Source organism: Ahaetulla prasina, chromosome 4, assembly GCF_028640845.1.
Source record: "Ahaetulla prasina isolate Xishuangbanna chromosome 4, ASM2864084v1, whole genome shotgun sequence".
Lineage (NCBI taxonomy): Eukaryota > Metazoa > Chordata > Lepidosauria > Squamata > Colubridae > Ahaetulla > Ahaetulla prasina.
The window spans coordinates 34049602-34072317 of record NC_080542.1 but is presented as its reverse complement, the minus strand read 5'-3'; the positions used below and the strand labels follow the sequence as shown (position 1 = coordinate 34072317).

General features: G+C 36.8%; 1 protein-coding gene across 3 annotated transcripts in view; it reads right to left on the bottom strand.

Annotated features, from left to right (window-relative positions):
- Positions 1-209: 209 nt before the first annotated feature.
- The window catches only part of MPP3 (MAGUK p55 scaffold protein 3), a 121855-nt gene continuing 99348 nt past the window's right edge, over positions 210-22716 (bottom strand). For all 3 annotated transcript variants that reach the window (XM_058181916.1, XM_058181917.1, XM_058181918.1), the window contains 4 exons: positions 9278-9371; positions 6839-6947; positions 5694-5816; positions 210-3268 (listed from right to left, as the gene is read on the bottom strand). In XM_058181916.1, coding sequence (XP_058037899.1) covers positions 3089-3268; positions 5694-5816; positions 6839-6947; positions 9278-9371 — 506 coding nt within the window. In that variant the 3' untranslated portion in view covers positions 210-3088. The remainder of the gene's footprint in view (positions 3269-5693; positions 5817-6838; positions 6948-9277; positions 9372-22716) is intronic.

Here is a 22716-nt window from a genome sequence, read left to right as displayed (position 1 = left end):
TATTTTCCAAGGAAAAAATATATATAAGGTAGTTGTTTTCATGGAAGGCAAAGTTGGCATAGCAATGAATACTAAAACAAACTCACCTTTAAAGTTGTACTTTCTTGCAATGGTACAGAAGAATTAGAAAAAAAAAAACTACGTGTGTGTGTGTGTGTGTGTGTGTGTGTGTGAATTGTATATTCAATAGGAATGGAAACTAGCTTTGGATGAGATATCAAGGGAGTGCAGGTAAATTAAAGCAAGCAGTTCTCATCCTAAAAATTTCTCTGAAAAACTGCATGTATCAAATGCATAAATTCATTGTATTATCCCAGATACAACAAAGTGAATTATTTAAAGAAGCAACTCATCAGTCAGAGGCATTGCTAGCATACAAGCAGCTCTTCTGCATAAAAACAATTTAAAAAATATTCTAGTTGCACACACTGTTAAAAAGAGTTTTGATTATTCTAGCTGCATTCATGCACAGTTAAAAAGAATTATTCTGCCTTGCTACTGGCACCCATCCTCCCACACACCCAATTTGCAAAATGGGTTGTGGTGGTTTGATATCAAAGATTGAACATTTTTTTTTTCTCTTCAAGGAGCATCTTCTGCACCAATTTGTCTTCTGAAGGACACTAGGGAATACCTATTGCATACATAAATCATATGCAATAATGAACTGGTTAGCCTTTTAGCTATTATTTTTTTCTTGCAAAAGACTAACATTTTTAGGAAACTTGAATTCTTATTACACAATTCCTACCAGCTTGTTGACACATTCTATGAACCAAACTATGTATTTGATACCAAAGGGGAAATTTTATTTTAGGCATGAGAGGTTCAGAGAGAAATTGGGAGGGGAGGGGGGAATTCCTTGCATTCCAAGCTATATGTCTCTCTCCCACACTTGTAAAGGATAAATGCAATTACCATATTATACCACATACATACAATATATAAAGTGAACATATACCTTCACCTTTTGTCAGGTGCTAGCTAGATCTCTCAGACTCTACCAGCCTTTCACATCAATTGACAGTGTATCCTAGAACCTTGTTTCATTCACAGAAAGATTAATAATGGTGAGCCAGCTGTTTTCTAGAGATGTTCACCTAGTACATGGGTGTCAAACTCGTGGCCCGTAGGCTGGATACCTCATGCGCTGGCCATGCCCACTCCCATTTTAGCGAAGGGGGGGAAAGCCACGATACATCACGTGACAATATGACGACACGAGTTTGACACCCCTGACGTAATAATATCAATCTTAAATCACTCAAAGCACAAATGACCAAGCTCAAATTATGCTACTTTGGACATATGAAGACATCTGGCTCTTGGAGAAGCTGTAATGTTGAGAACGATGAAAAGAAAGACAATGACCAGCAACAAGGAGATGGATTCAGGTACTGCAGAGATGGATTACATTACACCATTGGAAGATCTGAAGAACTACAGTATCCTGGGAACAGATTCATCTGGAGAAATTATCTATATGGTTGCTAAGAACTGACACCAACTTGATGACCCATTATCAGTCAATATCAATGATAATTTTTTTAAAACAAAGCCCTAACTTTCTTTACAATTTTAAAACTACAGAATTAAATAAGTAGATCAATAATTTCTGCTTCAAAAGACTGGTGATAAATGCTGTGGTTAAGTGATAGAAGAGTTCTAGGAAGATTGATGATTATTTTTTCCAATGGGAAATATTTTTTTTACAAAGACATGCACAAAAAAACCATAGTGGAACAGAAAAACCAGTACAGAGAACAAAAGAAAAATACAGAAAAGTCAAGCCCTTTCTCACAAGAACTAGCCCTCCCTTTTAATCACTAAAACAACATTATCTGCAAAAAATTATCATTCTACAAGAAGAATTAAATAAAGCAAAGCATGGTAGATGACTTGTATGTGTTTATGATGTCCCAATCATACTGAATATGGAGTCTGGAAAAGGCTAGCTGTGGTGCTTCAGAGTTCTGATGTTCCTTCACTTCAATTCTTAGAATTGAAAGATGTTCCACTTCAGATGTTTACCAAGTCCAGAAAAGCAAACAAAAACTTTTCAATCATTGGAAGAACTGAAATTTTGCTTGGCCTTTAAAGTGAATTTCTGGATGCTGAACTCTGCATCCAATTTTATGTTTGCACAGCAAATCCAGTATTATGCTAGTCATGGACAGGCTTGGACATTGGATACTCCTGATTCCCAAAGATCTTCAGCTATCATTCTGCAAGGTTGAGCTCAGGTCAAATATCCTTTGCACTTTTAAAAATTCGGACCACTTGCCTAAGTTAAAGCTGACCTAAAATGGGTAACTGGTTGGCCTACAAAACAGATACCTCAGCATTTACACCCATAACAGTGTAGAAATAGAGGAGAAATGCTTCTTCAGCTTTTCTCGTGAGGAATTTGTGGTCCTTTGATTAGAACTGAGACACTTTCCAATGCCTTAACTTCATAATTTAACACATTACTTAGGCAGTTTATTAAGATAATCCCAGGAGAAAATCCCAGTCATTGATGTCTCAAAATATAGTTATGTAGAGAGAATATACAGCATAGCTAATTTTCACACAAAATTATAAAAGCCTTTGCAGGTGGCTAGGAAGACTAATCTTCTAGTAAAGTATCAACTGTCACTTCTAATTGCTCTTTTGATTCTGCTTGGCCAACCAACAGGAGGAGTGGGGAAGGTTTATTATTGTATTATCTGATATTATAACCCTTAATTGAAGGACTCTCTTATTTATTATTGATTGTGGAAGTTTCAGAGTTGGCATATTTTGCTCTGTAATGTTTCCCAGCTATTTAATCTTTGTCAAGATGACCACAGTTTGAATCTCAGTCTTTAGAACTGCTGTCTAAAAGGACTCACACATACCCTGGATTGTATCGTGCAATTTTTCATTCCATTCTTGTAGAGGAAGCGATTAATCAGAATATGGTTTTAGTTGCAGACAGATTCTCTTTCCAGCTTTTCAAATAAGCTGGCTGCTGCTGCTGCATTTTCCCTTTTTAACCATCCATTCTATTTACAAATTATTATTATCAAACAGGAATAAACCATCATTTTTGGCATAACATGGCTGACTACAACTTAACCCAAGAGACAGGCACCCAAAAGCAGTCTGTGTTCAGTTTCTCCAATATGGTTTTCAATTGGCTGCAGGCACTCTGGAGATCTTCCTTCACCAGAACACTATCAATTAAGTGGCCATATTGCTCCTCAATGAAGGCTGCTGAGTTCACCATCTCTTGCTGCTCCTCATCCTGCAAAATGAAACAGAAAGACAATAGGAAATGACTCTTGGGGCCTTTCAGGATGGTTCTTTAAAATTTGGTTTTGAGCTGCAACATCCTCTTGGCACTTCCTAAGGGGGAAAAAGTCCCATTGGGTAATTCTGCTACAGCAAGCAGATTTGGTTAGTGAAATTTAGTACAGGTAGTTCTTGATTTCTGACCACAAGTGGGATCAGAATTTCTGTTGCAAAAAGAAAGTGGTTGTTAACTAAGTCTTACACAATTTTACAACTTTTTTTTTTGCCACAATTAAGCGAATCAGTGCAGTTGTTAGGTGAATCACACTATCATAAACATATCCAGCTTTCTCCATTGATTTTGCATGGCAGAAGCAGGTTGGGAAAGTCCCAAATGGCAATCACATGACCTGAGGACACTACAACTATCATCAATACATGCCAGTTGCCAAGAACATGAATTTTTATCAAGTGACTGTGGGGATATTGAAATGATCATAAGTGCAAGGACCAGTCATGTCACTTTTTTTCAGTGCTGTTATACCTTTGGTCACAAAATGAGTGGTTATAAGTCAAGGATTATTTGTAATAACCTGAATATGTCAAGTTACAGGTATAAAAATTTAAGGCATTTTTCTTTGGCTGTACATTTATTTGCCACTCACTTAAGAATTTATTAAATATTCAATCAGTAGACCTACCGTAATCATAGTTTAGAAGATCAAAGAAATCAAAGATATTTAGGTCATGATGGATTTATGACCCACTGATTACAATGGCTTTATTCTTTGCACCAATATCAGCTTCACCCATTACATTAAGCCATTATGAGGTTTGTCTGGTTTGCATTTAATGTGTTGTATGAATCTAGTCATTGTGATTTGAAAATTAGATTTATGGCTTACAGCCATATGCAAATTCACCGAACAGTGATTTATTGAATCCATAACAAGTAAACTATAGCTTAGCTTAATGAGTGTATATAATATGAATCTGGATCTAATCACCAGAGTATAATTTTCCAACAACAAAAACTTTAAAATGAAATATCTAAACAACAATGGGGAAGATATAGTCAGAGATATCCATGGAGTACATGCATCAAAGTCTCAAGATGAAGAGTGAAGTCACATCCGTTTTGTATGTGCATGGGATACTGCCACATGTATGAAAGGTCTGGAATTTGGATTATGATACTGTGCCCACCATCTTGTAGACACTGACTCCCTACAGGCAAACACTGCTGGGGATACTATAAAAACAAATTTTGGAATGCATAAATCAAGGGTAACAGAAGAGAGAAAAGGAGGATCCAAGGAAGTATTTTTATCTGTCACAACATCATATAAAAAGGATTATATAGTTTATAAACATATATATGAGTAAATATTAGGAGGTATAAGCACCAATATATATATAGGAAGAAGAAAAGAAAAGAAAAAAAAACAATAGGACAGGAACGGTAGGCACGTTTGTGCGCTTATGCACGCCCCTTATGGTCCTCTTAGGAATGGGATGAGGTCAATAGTAGAAAGTTTTTGGTTGAAGCTTTTAGGATTATGGGAGTCAGGTAAAGTATTCCAAGCACTGATGATTCTGTTACAGAAGTCATATTTTCTGCAATCTAGATTAAAGCGGTTAACATTAAGTTTAAATCTGTTGGTTGCTCTTGTATTGTTGCAATTAAAGCTGAAGTAGTCTTTAACAGGAAGGACATTACAATAGATGATTCTATGAGTTAAACTTAGGTCTTGTCGAAGGCGACGGAGTTCCAAGTTTTCTAAGCCTAGGATTTCAAGTCTGGTGGGATAAGGTATTTTGTTGTTTTCAGAGGAGTGGAGAACTCTTCTTGTAAAATATTTCTGGACTCGCTCAATTGTATTGATGTCAGAGATGTGGTGAGGGTTCCAAACAGGTGAGCTGTATTCTAGAATTGGTCTAGCAAATGTTTTATATGCTCTGGTTAGTAGTGTAGTGTTTTTGGAAAAGAAGCTACGCAGGATTAGGTTTACAACTCTTAGAGCCTTTTTTGCTATGTAGTTACAGTGGGCTTTGACACTTAGATCATTTGACATGAAAACTCCAAGGTCTTTAACGGGGTGGGGGTCATCTGTAAGGTAATGTCCATCAAGTATGTACTTAGTGTTTGGGTTCTTTTTTCCAATATGTAAGATTGAGCATTTGCTGGTTGAGATCTGGAGTTGCAAGTTGCCAAGATCTGGAGTTGCCAAGTTGCCAAGTTTTAGACCAAGTAAATTAGAAAGAAAATGAAAAATGGGTGATCCTACAATCACTTTGATCTGCATAGCTACCACATCAAATTCTGGTGTTGTACACAGATGACCTTCCAGGGAAGGCAGCCTTCAGCAGAGGCAAAAGTTGCCCATCCCATTATAAGCTCTTTGCATAAAAATATCCTTTCAATACAAAATACTTACAAGTGGGACAAAGATGTCCTCTGTCAGCAGAGTGGCTGGTGTGTTCTTTTTCTTTTCAGAGACAAGAGGCTTTACAAAGACCACATGGGGCTTGAATTCAGCTGTCCTTAAGTGCTTCACTGCCTGGAAGCAAAAATATGCAAAACAGAAATCTGTGGCCGCAATTTCTTAAAGGAAAGGAATTGTCAATATTTATCTTGATTTGATGGCCTAAAGGAATCTTTGAAGGAATCTTGAATTTTGTTGTATTGCTTTATAATATAACCGTAAATATAATAAAAGTGGCAATCAATTGATAAATAGTACCAAAAATGCACACCAGGATAAAAAGGACTATAAATTAATAAAAGTTAAAAATATCTGGGAGAAAAGCCTAGTTCTTATGAAATATTTTTTGAAACCATCTGAAGTATTTTTAATTGTTCCACTTAAATATTTAATGATAATTAGTCAACTGATAGTCAAGTGAATGCTATTTGCTTGAAAATGTGGCTAATTCTGCATTTCTGACCAAATGCACCAGTTATTAAAAGTAATAAAAGATTAATATGGAAAAGAAAATAATGTAGAACCCAAGAAAATATATATCTTATTTATTTATATTTCTCTTAGGTATTATGGGTGAAGACTATGTAGACAGGCCTTAGAGACAATTCAACATACAGTGTCATGTATAAGTTGCAGGCAGGAACAACCTACACTGAACAGCACAACCAGGTAATTAGCATTATGAACAGGAACATCTGGACAGTATGGGCTGAACACTCCCAAGTTCAAATGACAGATACCACAGAAGGTTGAGGAGAATAATAGGGCTAAAATTCCGTGAGACTTCCAGATCCAGATGGATAGACAGGTATCAACCAGACATCTTGGATGGTTGACCAAGGACCAGGAGACAGTGATAGATGTAGCAGTGCCAAATGACAAAAACTTCATAAAAATATATGATACAAGGTACATCTGAAAATAACACAGCATATTTCCACAAGGAAATTAACTTGTAATGCCTCTGTTATTTGTTACAGTTCTTGCTACACACTGCTAATTTCTTTCTAAAAGGCCCATATGTTGTCCCTGGTTACGATGGACCCTAAACTGAAAAGCAAATCTGGAGCACAGTTTTTTTTAAAATGTTAATTTACCTCAGGCACAACATCCACAAGGCAAACTTTATTTTTAGACATGACAGACTGTATCGCCTCCAGGCTTGTCCCATAAAGATTTTCCTTATATTCTCCATGTTCTACAAACCTGAAAATTATGAGGGAATTAAGTGAGAAAAAGCAAAAACAACCTCAAAAGAGAAGATAGCATGTAAATGTGTCAAATGTTTATTATAGTGTAAAATTGTTTACTTTGTCTTTCTCTTTTCTATTTTTAGTAATTTGCTCCAGGCCGCAAGATTTAAAAGGGATGACTCTTTCTGAACATTTCACTTTCATCAAGAAAAGAGCAAATGTTTAGAAAGCAATATATATATATATATTATATATATTATATATATATATATATATATGTATGTATGTATGTATGTATGTATGTATGTATGTATGTATGTATATAAATCTTATACCTTGAGATATCTAGTCACTCTCCCAAACACAACACAAACATAGCATTCTGAAGTCAAAACTAATGTAAAATTAATTTAGGATCTCTTCCGCATTAGCATGGGGTTTAATACCCTCAGCCTATGGTAGTGGTGCAGTGATGTATGCACCACTAAGCAGTGATCCCCAGCAGTCTGGATATGTTGCAACTTAAATCCCAGAATGTTTATTTAGCATATGTCTCTTGGGGAAATTCAATTCCATCATATTTGGAGTACCAAAAAAAGTATGGCACATGGAGCACACTGCACAGATCTTCAATTTTGTGTACTAAAAGGATTGTTCAGTTTCCTCACCTTCCCCTTCCGAGCAAAGGTAAACTAGGAAAGTTCAGGCAAGAAGAGATCTTGAATCAGACACAGAACACTGTCTAATTTTGTGAAGTGTTGAGAAACTGAGAGAAATGCAGCATAGGAGTGCATACAATTACTGTATTTTTCGGAGTATAAAATGCACCTTTTCCCCCCAAAAAAGAGGGTGAAAATCTGGGTACAAATTATACACCAAATATAGCCTTGCCCATCCACCAGCCCCCACCCTTCGGAGATTGTCAGCTTCCATATGTCGCATTTTCCGGCAGTTCTAAGTGGCCGGGGATCCTCACTTCCTTTCGGATTTTGATAACAAGCAGCACTGATCTTTTTATCCATTTAAAACAAACCCTGTCACTCTACATGCATTTAACTGGAGTGGGTGGAATGGGGTGGGGGATGATTTTCATGGGGGCAGAAGAGGGACTTGGCACCGAAGGCTCCACTCTCAAGACACCCCCATCTTCCTACCTATAGCCGTAGGCATTGAAAGCCTGGCTTTCTTGCAACAAGGCCCGATAGAGACGCAGGACTTCAGTCCTCCTGAACGCCGCCATCTCGTAAACATGGTGCAGGCTTCCCGGCAAGCCCTCTGTGCCTTTGCTGCCTCAGTCGGAGCCTGATTCTGGAAGCAGCCCAGGGAAGCACAGAGGTCAGGACTCATTTGGCAAAGCAAGCACTGCACAGGGAGCGTAAGGCAAGGCGCTGCCACTTGAAAACAATGTTGCCGCAATCTCCGCCACCTGGAACCGCCTGAAAATGTGATGCTCTTTTTTCCCCTCCACACACCCCGTTTTTGGAATTGGGGAGGAAAGTGTTTTCGGGCAGAAGCACAGGGGGCATAAGGCAAGGCGCTGCCACCCGTAAACACTTTCTTCCCAATTCCAAAAATGGAATGTGTGGCAGGCGCTGCCGCCTGAAAATACTTTCCTCCCTGATTCCAAAAACAGTGTATGGAGGCAAAAAAAAGAGCATTGCATTTTTGTGCGGTTCACCAGCATCGATCACGGCAACAGTGTTCTTGGGTGGCAGCGCCTTGCTTTACACCTCCTGCGTAGCGCCTGCTTCACCAACTGAGTCCTGACTCAGTTGGTGAAGAGCCAAGAGTGGAGCCTTCCATGCCAAGTCCCTCTTCTGCCCCCATGAAAATCATCCCCCACGACCCACTCCAGTTAAATGCATGTAGAGTGACAGGATTTGTTTTAAACGGATAAAAAGATCTGTGCTACTCATTATCAAAATCCGCATGGAAGTGAGAATGCTGCTGATCCTGATGCTGGTAGGCAGAGGTAGAATTCTTGTTTTCTTGTTTTCCTCCCCAAAAATTAAGGTGTGTCTTATAATCCGAAAAATATGGTTGTTCAAGATATTAAATAAACAAACCCAGACTTAATAAGATCTCTTTGGTTCCATCCCAATCTGGAGAACATTTACAGCCAAACAGAACTTCCCCATTACTATAGCCCCAAACTTAGATAAAATATGCTTGTCAAAGTTTTACTACCCATGAAATTAAAGTCTCCATCAGCAAAGGAGAGCTACTCTAATTAGACTCTCAGAGGATACATGACATGAATGGAATTTAATACAAAAAATGACATACTTTCAGAGCAAAGAAAGTATCTCAGAGGTACTGAAAGTACTTCAGAGCAAAGCTTACTTGTTGTGCTGTATATCAATCTCAAATGATTGTTTTGAAACAAAGTTGTATTCCACGCCCTCCTTTTCATGACTCTTCTTGGTCCTTGTGGTATCTGGAAGAGAGGAGAAGTCAAGTTTAGATGACGTCACTGTAGAATATTTTGCTTTGCATGGCAGAGTGAACAGGGATAGGAATGACACTGGTGACAAAATAAGGCAAATCAGACGCAAAAGAAAAGTTATAAGAAAACAGCACTGCTGTCAGAAAGATTTCTCTAACTCATCAGAAGGGATCTTTGGCTGCAATAATCCAGAGAAGAGATATATCTCTTATGCTTGCTATAATGCCATAATATTAATTTTCCCGCATTTTTTATAAATCTCAGAGAAAAGAGAGCAGTCTACCAAAAAGAAAAAGAAAAAGAAAAACCCACTATCTCTTACTTCAATCCAACAACATGCCTCTCAACCACACCTCTAGTAATTTTGTACATGTGACATCAATGTATCATCTATACTTCCCCCAGCAGAACATCAGTGATGTTATAGTAGAGGGTATGCGACTAGTGACTAGAGATCTTAGAATAATTCAGAAGAGTAGAGTAATCCATGCTTGCTCTTTTATCACCTGTCACATCTCTCAATAACTACTTAGAAGAATGTACTATGCCAGAAGCAACAGAATTTAAGAGTACGTAGATGTGCAAAGGCACAGGAGCCAACTTTCCCTTGTCACAGAACATTTTATCAATTCAGTCCCCTCCCAAAATGTTGAATTACAACTTCACCAATTCTCAATCAACGTATTATCTTGTAATGATTTGCAAAGTCTGCCCTAACAGGATATTTTAATAGTTAAATAACTATCTTTGAGACACTGTGCCCAAACAAGTTCCCGCAGTTTTCTTGGCAAAATTTCAGAAATGGTTTGCCATTACCTCCTTCCTAGGGCTGAGGGAAAATCAATGACCTAAGAATATCCAGCTAGCTTTCTGTCTGAGGCAGGATTAGAATTCATTCTGATTAGATGCAGGATTAGAATTCAACTAAAGAATCAGTTCTCAACAAATGAACCAGCAAACATGTGAAAAACTCTTAAAAATATAACCGGCTACGGCAAACCTCCTTCCCAGGTTGAAGGAAATCAAGGTGGAAGATGACCTGAACGTGTTTTACTGCAGGTTTGAAAGGAAACTACAACCACCTATCTCCACAACCCCCATCTCAGACATACCAACAACAGCCAAGCCTCCTACAACTGACCCCATCCCATTGGGTTCACAATCCCTAATGATCAGAGAAAAGGAAGTGTAAGACCTATTTCACAGACAAAAGCCAGGAATAGCTTCAGGCCCAGACAAGATAACTCTTTCTTGCTTAAAAGTCTGTGCTGACCAATTGGCCCCCATCTTCACCAATATCTTCAATAAATCACTAGAGATGTGCTATGTTCCTTCTTGCTTCAAACGCTCTACCATCATCCCAGTGCCGAAGAAGCCCACCATCAAGGAACTGAATGACTACAGACCAGTTGCTCTAACATCTGTAGTCATGAACACCTCTGAAAGGCTAGTGCTGTCCCACTTGAAAACCATCATGGATCCCTTGCAATTTGCATACCAAGCAAATAGATCAACATATGGCTCTGCACTACATCCTACAATATCTTGAATCTCCAAAGACCTATGCAAGGGTCCTCTTTGTAGACTTTAGCTCAGCATTCAATACCATAATTCCAGACACTCTTCTAATTAAGCTAAACCAGCTACAGCTTACAGCTTATACACTTGTAAGTGGATCATATGCTTCCTAACAAACAAGAAGCAGCAGGTGAAGCTAAGCAGAATCACAATTAGCACCAGGACCCCCAAGGCTGTGTGCTCTCCCCACTTCTCTTCTCTCTGTATACCAATGACTGCATCTCTAATGATCCATCTGTTAAACTACTGAAGTTTGCAGATGACACAACACTGATCGGTCTCATTCAAGACAATGACGAATCCGCATACAGACAGGAGGTTGAACAACTAGCCTTGTGGTGCGACCGGAACAATCTGGAACTGAACACACTCAAAACGGTAGAAATGGTGGTAGATTTTAGGAGACACCCTTCCATACTTCCAACTTTACAATACTAAACACACAGTATCAACAGTAGAGATCTTCAAATTTCTAGGTTCTACCATATCGCAAGATCTAAAATGGACAGCTAACATCAAAAACGTCATCAAATTGTGAAGTTGGACTATAAAACACAAAAAACAACCAGGCAAAATAGAAAGACCCTCCTGAAGTCTTTTTTTAAAATGGTAGAGGAAATGAACTTAAAGGATGTGTGGAGAGAAAGGATTCAAGAGAACAGACAATATGTTGTTGTTGTTGTTAGTTGCGAAGTCGTGTCCGACCCATCACGACCCCATGGACAACATTCCTCCAGGCCTTCCTGTCCTCTACCATCCTCTGGAGTCCATTTAAACTCATGCCTACTGCTTCAGTGACTCCATCGAGCCACCTCGTTCTCTGTCGTCCCATTCTTCTTTTGCCCTCAATCTTTCCCAGCATTAGGCTCTTCTCCAATGAGTCCTTCTTTCTCATTAGGTGGCCAAAGTATTTCAATTTCATCTTCAGGATCTGACCTTCTAAAGAGCAGTCAGGGTTGATCTCCTCTAGAACTGACTTGTTTGTTTGCCTTGCAGTCCAGGGGACTCGCAGGAGTCTTCTCCAGCACCAGAGTTCAAAGGCCTCAATTCTTTGGCGCTCAGCCTTTCTTATGGTCCAACCTTCACAGCCATACATTGCAAATGGGAAAACCATAGCTTTGACTTTACGCACTTTTGTTGGCAGGGTGATGTCTCTGCTTTTTAGTACGCTGTCTAGATTTGCCATAGCTTTCCTCCCCAGGAGCAAGTGTCTTTTAATTTCTTGGCTGCAGTCTCCATCTGCGGTGATCTTGGAGACCAGGAAAATAAAATCTGTCACTACCTCCATTTCTTCACCATCTATCTGCCAGGAATTGAAAGGGACGGATGCCATGATTTTAGTTTTCTTAGTGTTGAGTTTCAAGCCAACTTTTAAACTCTCCTCCTTCACCTGCATCAAGAGACTCTTTAGTTCCTCTTTGCTTTCTGCCATTAGAATGGTATCATCTGCATATCTGAGGTTGTTGATATTTCTTCCGGCAATCTTAATTCCAGTTTTTGATTCATCTAGCCCCGCCTTTCTCATGATGTGTTCTGCATATAAGTTAAATAGGCAGGGTGATAGTATACAGCCTTGCCGGACTCCTTTCCCAATTTTGAACCAATCAGTGGTTCCGTGTCCAGATCTCACTGTGGCTTCTTGACCCGCATACAGGTTTCTCAAGAGACAAATAAGATGGTCTGGTACTCCCGTTTCTTTAAGAACTTGCCACAATTTGTTGTGATCCACACAATCAAAGGCTTTAGCATAGTCAATGAAGCAGAAGTAGATGTTTTTCTGGAACTCCCAAGCTTTTTCCATGATCCAGCGTATGTTGGCAATTTGATCTCTAGTTCCTCTGCCTCTACGAAATCCTGCCTGTACTTCTGGTAGTTCTCGATCCACATATTGCTGGATCCTAGCTTGTAGGATTTTAAGCATAACCTTACTAGCATGTGAAATGAGTGCAATGGTGCGATAGTTTGAACATTCTTTGGCATTGCCTTTCTTTGGAATTGGAATGTAAATTGACCTTTTCCAATCCTTTGGCCATTGTTGAATTTTCCAAATTTGCTGGCAAATTGGATGTAGCACTTTTACTGCGTCGTCTTTTAAGATTTTGAATAGCTCAGCTGGAATACTGTCTCCTCCACTAGCTTTGTTGTTGCTCAGATTTCCTAAGGCCCATTTGAGTTCACATTCTAGGATGTCTGGCTCAAGGTTAGTGACCACCCTATCATTATCAGGGATGTTAAGCTCATTCTTGTATAGTTTTTCTGTGTAACTTTGCCACCTCTTCTTAATCTCTTCTGCCTCTGTTAGGTCCCTGCCATTTTGGTCCTTTATCATGCCCATCTTTGCATGAAACGTTCCCTTCATATCTCCAATTTTCTTGAATAGATCTCTGGTCCTCCCTATTCTATTGTTTTTTCTGTTTCTTTGCACTGTTCATTTAACAATGCATTCTTATCTCTTCTAGCTATTCTCTGGAATTCTGCATTCAACTGGGTGTATCTTTCTCTTTCTCCCTTGCTTTTCGCTTCCCTTCTTTCCTCAGCTATTTACAGAGCTTCCTCAGACAGCCATTTTGCTTTCTTGCATTTCTTTTTCTTTGGAATGGTTTTAGTTGCTACCTATTGTACAATATTGCGAACCTCCGTCCATAGTTCTTCAGGCACTCTGTCTATCAGATCTAATTCCTTAAATCTATTTGTCACCTCTACTGTATATTCATCAGGGATATGATTTAGTTCATACCTGAGTGGCCTGGTGCTTTTCCCTATTTTCTTTAGTTTAAGCCTAAATTTTGCAAGAAGAAGCTCATGATCTGAGCCACAGTCAGCTCCTGGTCTTGTTTTTACTGACTGTATAGAGCTTCTCCATCTTTGGCTGCAGAGCACATAGTCAATCTGATTTTTGTGTTGACCATCTGGTGATGTCCATGTGTAGAGTCATCTCTTAGGTTGTTGGAAAAGAGTGTTTGCTATGACCATCGTGTTGTCTTGACAGAATTTTATCAGCCTGTGCCCTGCTGATTTTTTTCTTTAAGGAAAATAAAAAGGAAGGCACCTCAACTCAAAATTGTTGGGATATAATGAAAGCATATGTAAGAGGTTTGATGATAGATTATGTAGGGAGAAGGAACCGTATGAAAAAGCAAACTTTTAAAATACTAGAAAATGACTATAGGAAATGGGAGCTATATTTACAAAGATTTCCAGAGAGAAAAGATATTAAAATGAGAATGGACATAATTAAACATAAAATGGCTCTGATTGAAAAAGAAGAGCTAGCACAAAAAATCAAAGGGGCAAAACAGAACTATTTTGAAAATGTTAATAAGCCAGGTAGATTGTTAGCTTACAAACTCAAAAAAGAGAAAGAAAATCGTAGGATAGTACAATTAATGGATAATAAAGGCCAGATCCAATATATGAATGAAGAGAAGAAAAAAGTTCAAAATTTTTATAGGCAATTATATGGAAAAGAGCAAATTGATGAGGAAAATGTGAAACATTATCTATATAAAGCAAATTTACCCCAGATTCCTAAAGACATGGAAATGATTTGGAGGGAAACATAACAATGATGGAACTAATGCAAGCACTTAAAAAACAGAAAAGTGGAAAAACACCAGGCCCAGACGGACTGCCAGTCAAATATTATGTGACTTTTCAAGAACAATTGGGCCTTCCGCTATTAGAGGTTATGAATGAAGTGATGCAAAAAGGGAAAATATCTGAGACCTGGACAGAGGCTTATATCACGCTTATCCCAAAAGAGGATACCGACTTAAAACAAGTTAAAAACTATAGACCAATATCTCTGAAAATTCGGATTATAAAATCTTTGCTTTAATATTGGCAGAACGACTTAAACGATACTTGAATGAGTTTATACTTTCTGATCAAAATGAATTTCTGCCCAAAAGACATATTAAAAACAATATGAGAATAATACTGGACACTTATGATTGTCCAGTATTATATTATGAGGCCCATCCTGAAAAACAGATGGCGTTGATCTTTCTGGATGCACAAAAAGCTTTTGATAACATTAATTGGTGTTTTATTCTTCTACAACTGAAACAAATGGGTTTTGGTGAAATGTTTATTAAGGCAATAGAAACTATATACCATAAACAATCAGCTAAGGTTATGATAAATGGTGAACTGACTGAAGCGATCCAAATTGAAAAAGGCACAAGACAAGGTTCCCACTGTCACCACTGCTGTTTGGGCTGACACTGGAAGTATTAAATAGAAATGTTAGAGGGGAAAGAAAGATAAAAAGTATGAAAATCCAAAAGGAAGAATATAAATCCAACCTTTTGCTGATGATTTGGTTTTCATTATTGAGGATCCATTAGAATCTATAACTTGCTTGATAGATAAAAAACTGTACAGTCCATAATTATTCCTAGTAAAAAGAACTGCGGAGTAAACTTAATCTTCTTTTTCAAAATATTCTGCATAATCCACCATACTTTAATCCAAAATACTTTAACTTTTTTACAAGTCCACCATATATGGTAATAAGTGGCATCTTCACAATCGCATCTCCAACATTTAGCCTGTACATTAGGATACATACATGACAATTTTTTGGGTCTATGCCATCTATAAAACATCTTATAAAAATTTTCTCTCATATTTTACGCTTGTGTAAATTTAACATTCCTCACCCAAATTCTTTCCCAAGTTTCCAACATTATTGGTTGCTGAAAATTTTGTGCCCACTTAATCATACAATCCTTAACCAATTCAGTCTCTGAGTTTATTTCTACTAATACATTATACAACCTCTTAATATGCTGTTGGCCTTGATCTCTCATTTGTTTTAACAAATTATCCTCAATTTGCCTAACACCTATTTTTTGATCTAATTTCCATCTAGCTTGTAATTGTCCATATTGGAACCATGTATAATTTTTCCCTTCTTCCCCCATCTTTTCTCTAGATTTTAATCCCCCTTTTCCATCCAAAGAAGTTCTTTATAGGTAACTACCTCCATCTTTTGATATATATTTATATTTTCTATCATGTGTCTCGGGATTGCCCATATTGGAATCTTTCCATCTAATTTATATTGATATTTCCTCCAAACCCTCAATAATGCATTTCTAATTATATTATTTTTAAATATTTTATCTACTTTCTTATCATATAATAAATAGGCATGCCACCCATATAACAAACCATAACCTTCTATATTCAAAACTCTTTCCTCAGTTAAATTAATCCAATCAGTAATTAATGATAAGACAACTGCTTCATAATACAATTTTAAGTTAGGCATTTTAAGACCCCCCTTTCCCTTGTATCCTGCATTATTTTTAATTTTATTCTTGGTTTTTTGCCCATCCATACAAATTTATTAATCCCCTTTTGCCATTCCTGTAATTTAATATCATTCTTAAGCACCGGTATCATTTGAAACAAAAATAAAAACCTGGGCAAAACATTCATTTTTATAGCCGCTATTCTTCCCAGCAAAGATAGTTGTAACTTCTTCCAACTCTCCATTTCTTTCCATACCTTCTGCCATAATACCTCATAATTATTTTTATATAATTTAACATTTGAAGTTGTAATATATATTCCTAAATATTTAACCTTTTTAACAATTTCAAAACCTGTAGTTCTTTCTAACTCTTCTTTTTGTTGTATATTCATATTTTTAGTTATCATCTTTGTCTTTTGTTGATTCACCTTAAATCCAGATACTTTGCCATACTGACCAATTATATCTTTTAAACCAGTAACTGAGTATATTGGTTGAGATACAGTAACAACCAGGTCATCTGCAAAAGCTCTTAATCTGTAATCTTGATGTTTAACTCTAATTCCCTTTATTCGATCGGAACCACGTATTTTATTCAGAAGAATTTCTAAAGTTAAAATAAAAAGTAATGGGGACAAGGGACATCCCTGTCTCGTCCCTTTCCCAATTTTAAAAGTTTCTGTTAACCCACCATTTACTATTATTTGTGCTGTTTGCTTCTGATATATTGCTTTGATTGCATGGATAAAATAATCCCCAAATTGCATTTTTTCTATTACTTTGAACAAAAACTGCCAATCCAATCTATCAAAAACTTTTTCAGCATCCAAAAAAAGTAATGCCACTGAGACTTGGTTGTTTCGTTCCAAATATTCAAGTAAATTTACGATTTGCCTCACATTATATCTCATCTGCCTACCTTTAATAAATCCTGACTGATCATTATGAATTATTTGATTCATCACTGGCATTAATCTATTAGCAAGTATCTTGGTTAATATCTTGTAATCAGTATTTAAAAGTGATATAGGCCTATAATTCTCTGCTTTAATACCATCTCGATCTTCCTTCGGTATTAACGAAATAAAGGCTGTCCTCCATGAAGGGGGAACATCTCCTCCCATTTGAATTTTATTAAATAACTCTTTAAGTGGTTCAACCATCTCATTTTGTAAATTTTTATAATAAACAGCTGTTAAACCATCTGTACCTGGTGCTTTACCGATTTTAAGTTTCTTAATTGCTAACAAAATTTCCTCTGAAGTAATTAATTGATTCAGTTCTTCTCTTTGATTTTCTGTAAGCTCACAAATATTTTGTTGTTGTAAATATCTTTCTATCTCTGTATCATCAATCATGTCCCTAGAATATAACTTACTATAATACTCTAAAAATGCTTTTTTAATCAAGTTCTTTTGGTAAACTTCCTTACCCCTATATTCTATTTTATCAATCATTCGTGATTTCTGTTTTTTCCTTATTAAATAGGCAAGCCATCTTCCTGGCTTATTGGCATTATTAAATGTATTATGTATTATGTTTTACATATTGTAAATTAATTGCTACTTGATCTGCCATCAACATATTAAACTGACCTCTTAATATATTTATTGATTCTTTTATTTTACTATTTCCTGGGCTATTTATCAATAATTGTTCTTTCTTTTTAATTTCCTCTTCCAATTCCTTTTTCTTTTTCTGCAATTTATTTTTGTATTTAATATTCATTTGTATAAGATTTCCTCTCATATAGGCCTTGCTAGCATCCCAAATCATCTCTATAGATGTTTCTTTTTTCATATTCATAATAAAAAATTCTTTCATTTGCTTTTTACATTCATTTACATTTTGTTCATATTTAAACAAATTCTCATTCAACCTCCATGATCTCCTAGCCTCCTTTTCCCGATCAAATTCAATCCAAACCGGACTATGATCAGATAGAGTTCTTGAACAAATCTTAGTCTTCTTCACTCTAGAATACAAATCATTAGTAATCAAAATAAAATCAATCCTCGAAAATGATTGGTGCCTGTCAGAAAAGAAGGTAAAATCCCTCTCTTCTGTATTACGTTCTCTCCAAATATCTCTTAATTCCAAGTCCTCCATCATTTCAAAAAAAGCCTTTGGTAATTTCGCCCGGCTTGATATCTTCCTTAAACTTTTTTTGTCTTTCTGAGTATCCAACACACCATTCCAGTCACCCATTAATATATATGATTTATAATCCCAAAATACTATTCTTTTATGTAAAAACTTGAAAAAAATTTCTTGTTGTTGATTCGGAGCATAAACTCCTATTAATAATGTCTTCTTTCCCTCCAACAAAAGTCCGATAGCAATGTATCTTCCTTGCTTATCCACCTCAATTAATTTTGCCGATATATATATATATATCGGCAAAATTCTTCTTTATATATATAACTAAACCATTTTTTTTCCAAAGAGGAGGCAACAAAATGTACTCCCAGTTTTGAATTTATCAAATATTTCTGGTCTAAAGATCTAATATGTGTTTCTTGTAAATAGGTAATGTCATTTTTAAATTGTTTCAAATAGTGAAATACTTTCCTTCTCTTTTGCGGTGAATTCAAACCATTAACATTCCAAGATAATAGTTTAATTGCCATTATCGGCCAAAGGAAACTTTTGGAACACTAGCCGGAGATCACATTTTACTTTAGGCCTTGCTCCTCCCACTGTTTCCATTGTAGTAGTTGCCAGTTGTTGTTGTGCCTTCATCTCTTGTTCCTTGCGTTTAGCAGCAGCTCTTGTTAGCCTTTGTTCTTTTGAGTCTGAACCCATCGTAGGTATTTCCAACACTTGTAATAAATCTTCTTCCATCACAATCTGTTCTTGTACCTGCTTCACTTCTCTTTCCTTCACTTCCGTCTCCCTTCTTCTAGCTTCCAATGGAGGAAGACTTCCAACTTTTAATACCTCAGCATAAAATTCTCTTGCTTTTCCAACTGTATTGAGACGATGTACTTTCCCTGCATAATATACTATTATACCAGTTGGAATATCCCATCTATATTCAATCTGACGATTTTTAAGTTCATTCACCAGGAAGGCAAATTCCTTCCTAGCCCTTAACATTTTTGGTGGAATTTCCTTTAATATTAAAATATCTTGACCAGCAATCTGAATCTTCTCCCCCTTATATGAGGCTTGCAAAATCTGATTTCTCACTGTTCTATTTGTAAAATAAATAACAACATCCCTTGGCAACTTTTTTTGCCTTGCTATCCAAGAATTCACACGATATATTTTATCAATTTGATAAGCCACATCTGCTGGACGAGCTGCTAATATCTCAGCAAATACTTCAGAAAAAATTTCCCTTAAATTCTCTTCTTTATTCTCTTTCAAACCACGGATTCTTAGAGCAAATTCCGTATTTCTATATTGTATCAAAACTATTTCATCATCTGTCTTTTCCATTTTACTTTGAAATTCAGCCATTTTATTTTCTAATTTTGAATTATGTTGCTTAATTTCTTCAACTTCCTCTTCTAATAAAATCACATTTGTTGCCAAACTTTGTACTGCAGTTACAAATCCTTCCTTAACTTCTTTATTTCCCACTTGAATTTCTAATATCTGCTCTTTCATTTCAGACATCTCATCAGTTATTACTTTAAATTTTTCTTGCATAAAGTCTTTTAAATTCTCTTGTACCGCCTCTAAGTTCAATGTTCTAGTCTCTGCTGTATGAGCTGGAGAGGCACCAGCTGATGAAATTCCAGAGCCCTTTGTTACAGTAGACTTTAATTGTTTGGCTGCCATCTTCTATAAAATTATTTATTTATTTCCAACTTAATATTCACTTTAAATCTTCTTAACCTCTGAGAAACACAGTCTTTTAAAGCAATATTTAAAAAGAAAATCTCCCCTAGATTCTAGGCAGCAAAGGGTTAAAGAGTTGAAGTAGCAAATAACATGCAATTTACCAGGGGCAGACGGCAAACGCTAAAAGTATCACTTTCGCTTTCCACTCGTTAACTCGTTAACAATTCGCCTCCATTTTCTTGCTGTTTTCAAGCTTGTTACAAAATAACGGGGAATTGGCTTGGCTACTTGCATAAAGTTCTCCCACTTTCGTTCTGTCCGGTATAATCCTTTATTGTCCAAAATAAATCTCGATGTTTGGTCGTGGTGATTGGTTCCGCCAAAGCAGAAAAATCCTCAGATCTGGAGCACTTCGGGTTACTGGAGGGAACTTAACCCTTCAAACCCCTTTTTTCTCAGGGGCTTTAGGGAAATTCAACCTCTGCCCTCAGCTCACCATCTCTTCTTCTCCCGAAGAGAGGGTTTTTCGAACCGCTGGGCAGCAGATTTAAGCTGTCCTAGCGATTCCACATAATCCAGAGGTTGGTGATCATAAAGATCACCGCCATCACCTACGGTGCCAAACAGGAAGTCCGATTTGGTTTTCATTATTGAGGATCCATTAGAATCTATAACTTGCTTGATAGATAAAATAGGTGAATTTGGGAAAGTGGCAGGTTTGAAAATTAATAAGGATAAAACGAAGATTTTGACAAAAATATGTTAATGAAGCAAAAAATTGAACTGGTAGAATGCTCAGAGATGCCGGTTACAAACAAAGTTAAATATTTGGGGATATATTTGACTGCAAGGTGTAGCACATTGAAAGAGAATAATTATAGTAAACTCAAACAGCAGATTGTGACAGATTTGGCAAAATGGGAACATTTACAATTGTCACTGCTTGGAAGAATATCAACAGTTAAGATGAATATACTACCTAGAATTTTGTATTTGTTCCAGACCATTCCAATTAAACTGGGGAAAGGATATTTTGTGGAACTGAATAAAATGATGTTGAAATATGTTTGGCAAGGGAAAAAAGCGAGGATAAAACAAAAATTGTTACAAGATGCGAGAATGAGAGGGGGCTTTGGGTTACCTAACTGGGAATTGTATTATCAAGCAGCAAACTTGATGTGGATTAAAGAATGGATAACTCTAAGAAATAATAGAATATTGACCTTGGAAGGACATGATTGGTTGTTGGGATGGCATGCTTTTTTATGGTATGGGCAAGCTAAAACACAGGGATATTTTAGAAGACATTTAATTAGAGAGGCGTTGTTATTAAATTGGGAGAAGATAAAGAAAGTTTATTTTTAAAAAATTCCAATTTGGGTATCATCTATTGAGGCATTCTCATATCCAATAACATTTAACAAATTTAATTTTGTCAACAATAAACTTAAAGACTCAAGATCCATCCCACCACTAAAAGATTCTAACAACAAAGAATGCAATGATGAAACAGTCAAAGGGGCCGGTTTAGCTCACGCTGGTAAAGCCTGTTATTAAGGCTTATTAAGAACACAGTAGCCTGCAATTACTGCAGGTTCGAGCCCGGCCCAAGGTTGACTCAGCCTTCCATCCTTTATAAGGTAGGTAAAATGAGGACCCAGATTGTTGGGGGGGCAATAAGTTGACTTTGTAAAAATATACAAATAGAATGAGACTATTGCCTTATACACTGTAAGCTGCCCTGAGTCTTCGGAGAAGGGCGGGGTATAAATGTAAACAAAAAAAAAAAAAAAAGCAAACCTCTTCAACATTTTCTTTGGCTCAGTTTTTGTTAACTCCGATAACACATATCCAACATTCCACAAACGAACCAGCAATGACTATGATGATTTAACTCATATAGATTTCACAGAAGACAATGTTGGTAAAGCTCTTCACAACTTAAAACCATCGCTTTCTATTGGACCTGATGGACTATGTGCATATTTCTTAAAAAAACTTTCCATTAATATAGCTGAACCCCTAAGTATTATCTTTGATAAAGCTTTCACTACCAGTTCTCTTCCCAAACTATGGTCACTAGCCACAGTCATCCCCATCTTCAAAAAAGGAGACCCCAGCTTAGTCGAAAACTACAGACCGATCTCCCTTTGCTGCGTCACCTGCAAAGTCATGGAATCTATCATCAACCAATCCATTACCTCACACTTAGAAACTAACAACCTACTCTCCAACAAACAATTTGGTTTCAGGAAACAGTTATCATGTAACTTACAACTTCTCCACTGCAAAAACATATGGACTTCAAATCTAGATCAAGGCAAATCAATAGATGCAATCTACATAGACTTCTGCAAAGCTTTTGACTCAGTAGTACACGATAAACTTCTCCTTAAACTACCATCCTATGGCATCTCAGGACTCCTCCACAAATGGATATCTGCTTTTCTGTCTAACAGACAACAAGTGGTCAAAATCGGCAATGCTTTATCAAATCCTGTTCCTGTCAAGAGTGGCGTTCCTCAAGGCAGCGTCCTTGGACCAACACTCTTTATTCTATACATTAATGATCTTTGTGACCATATCTCAAGTAATTGTGTTCTCTTTGCTGACGATGTAAAACTATTTAACACCACAGATAACACTTCTATAATTCAAAACGACCTTGACCATCTAACCGCTTGGTCTAAAAATTGGCAGCTC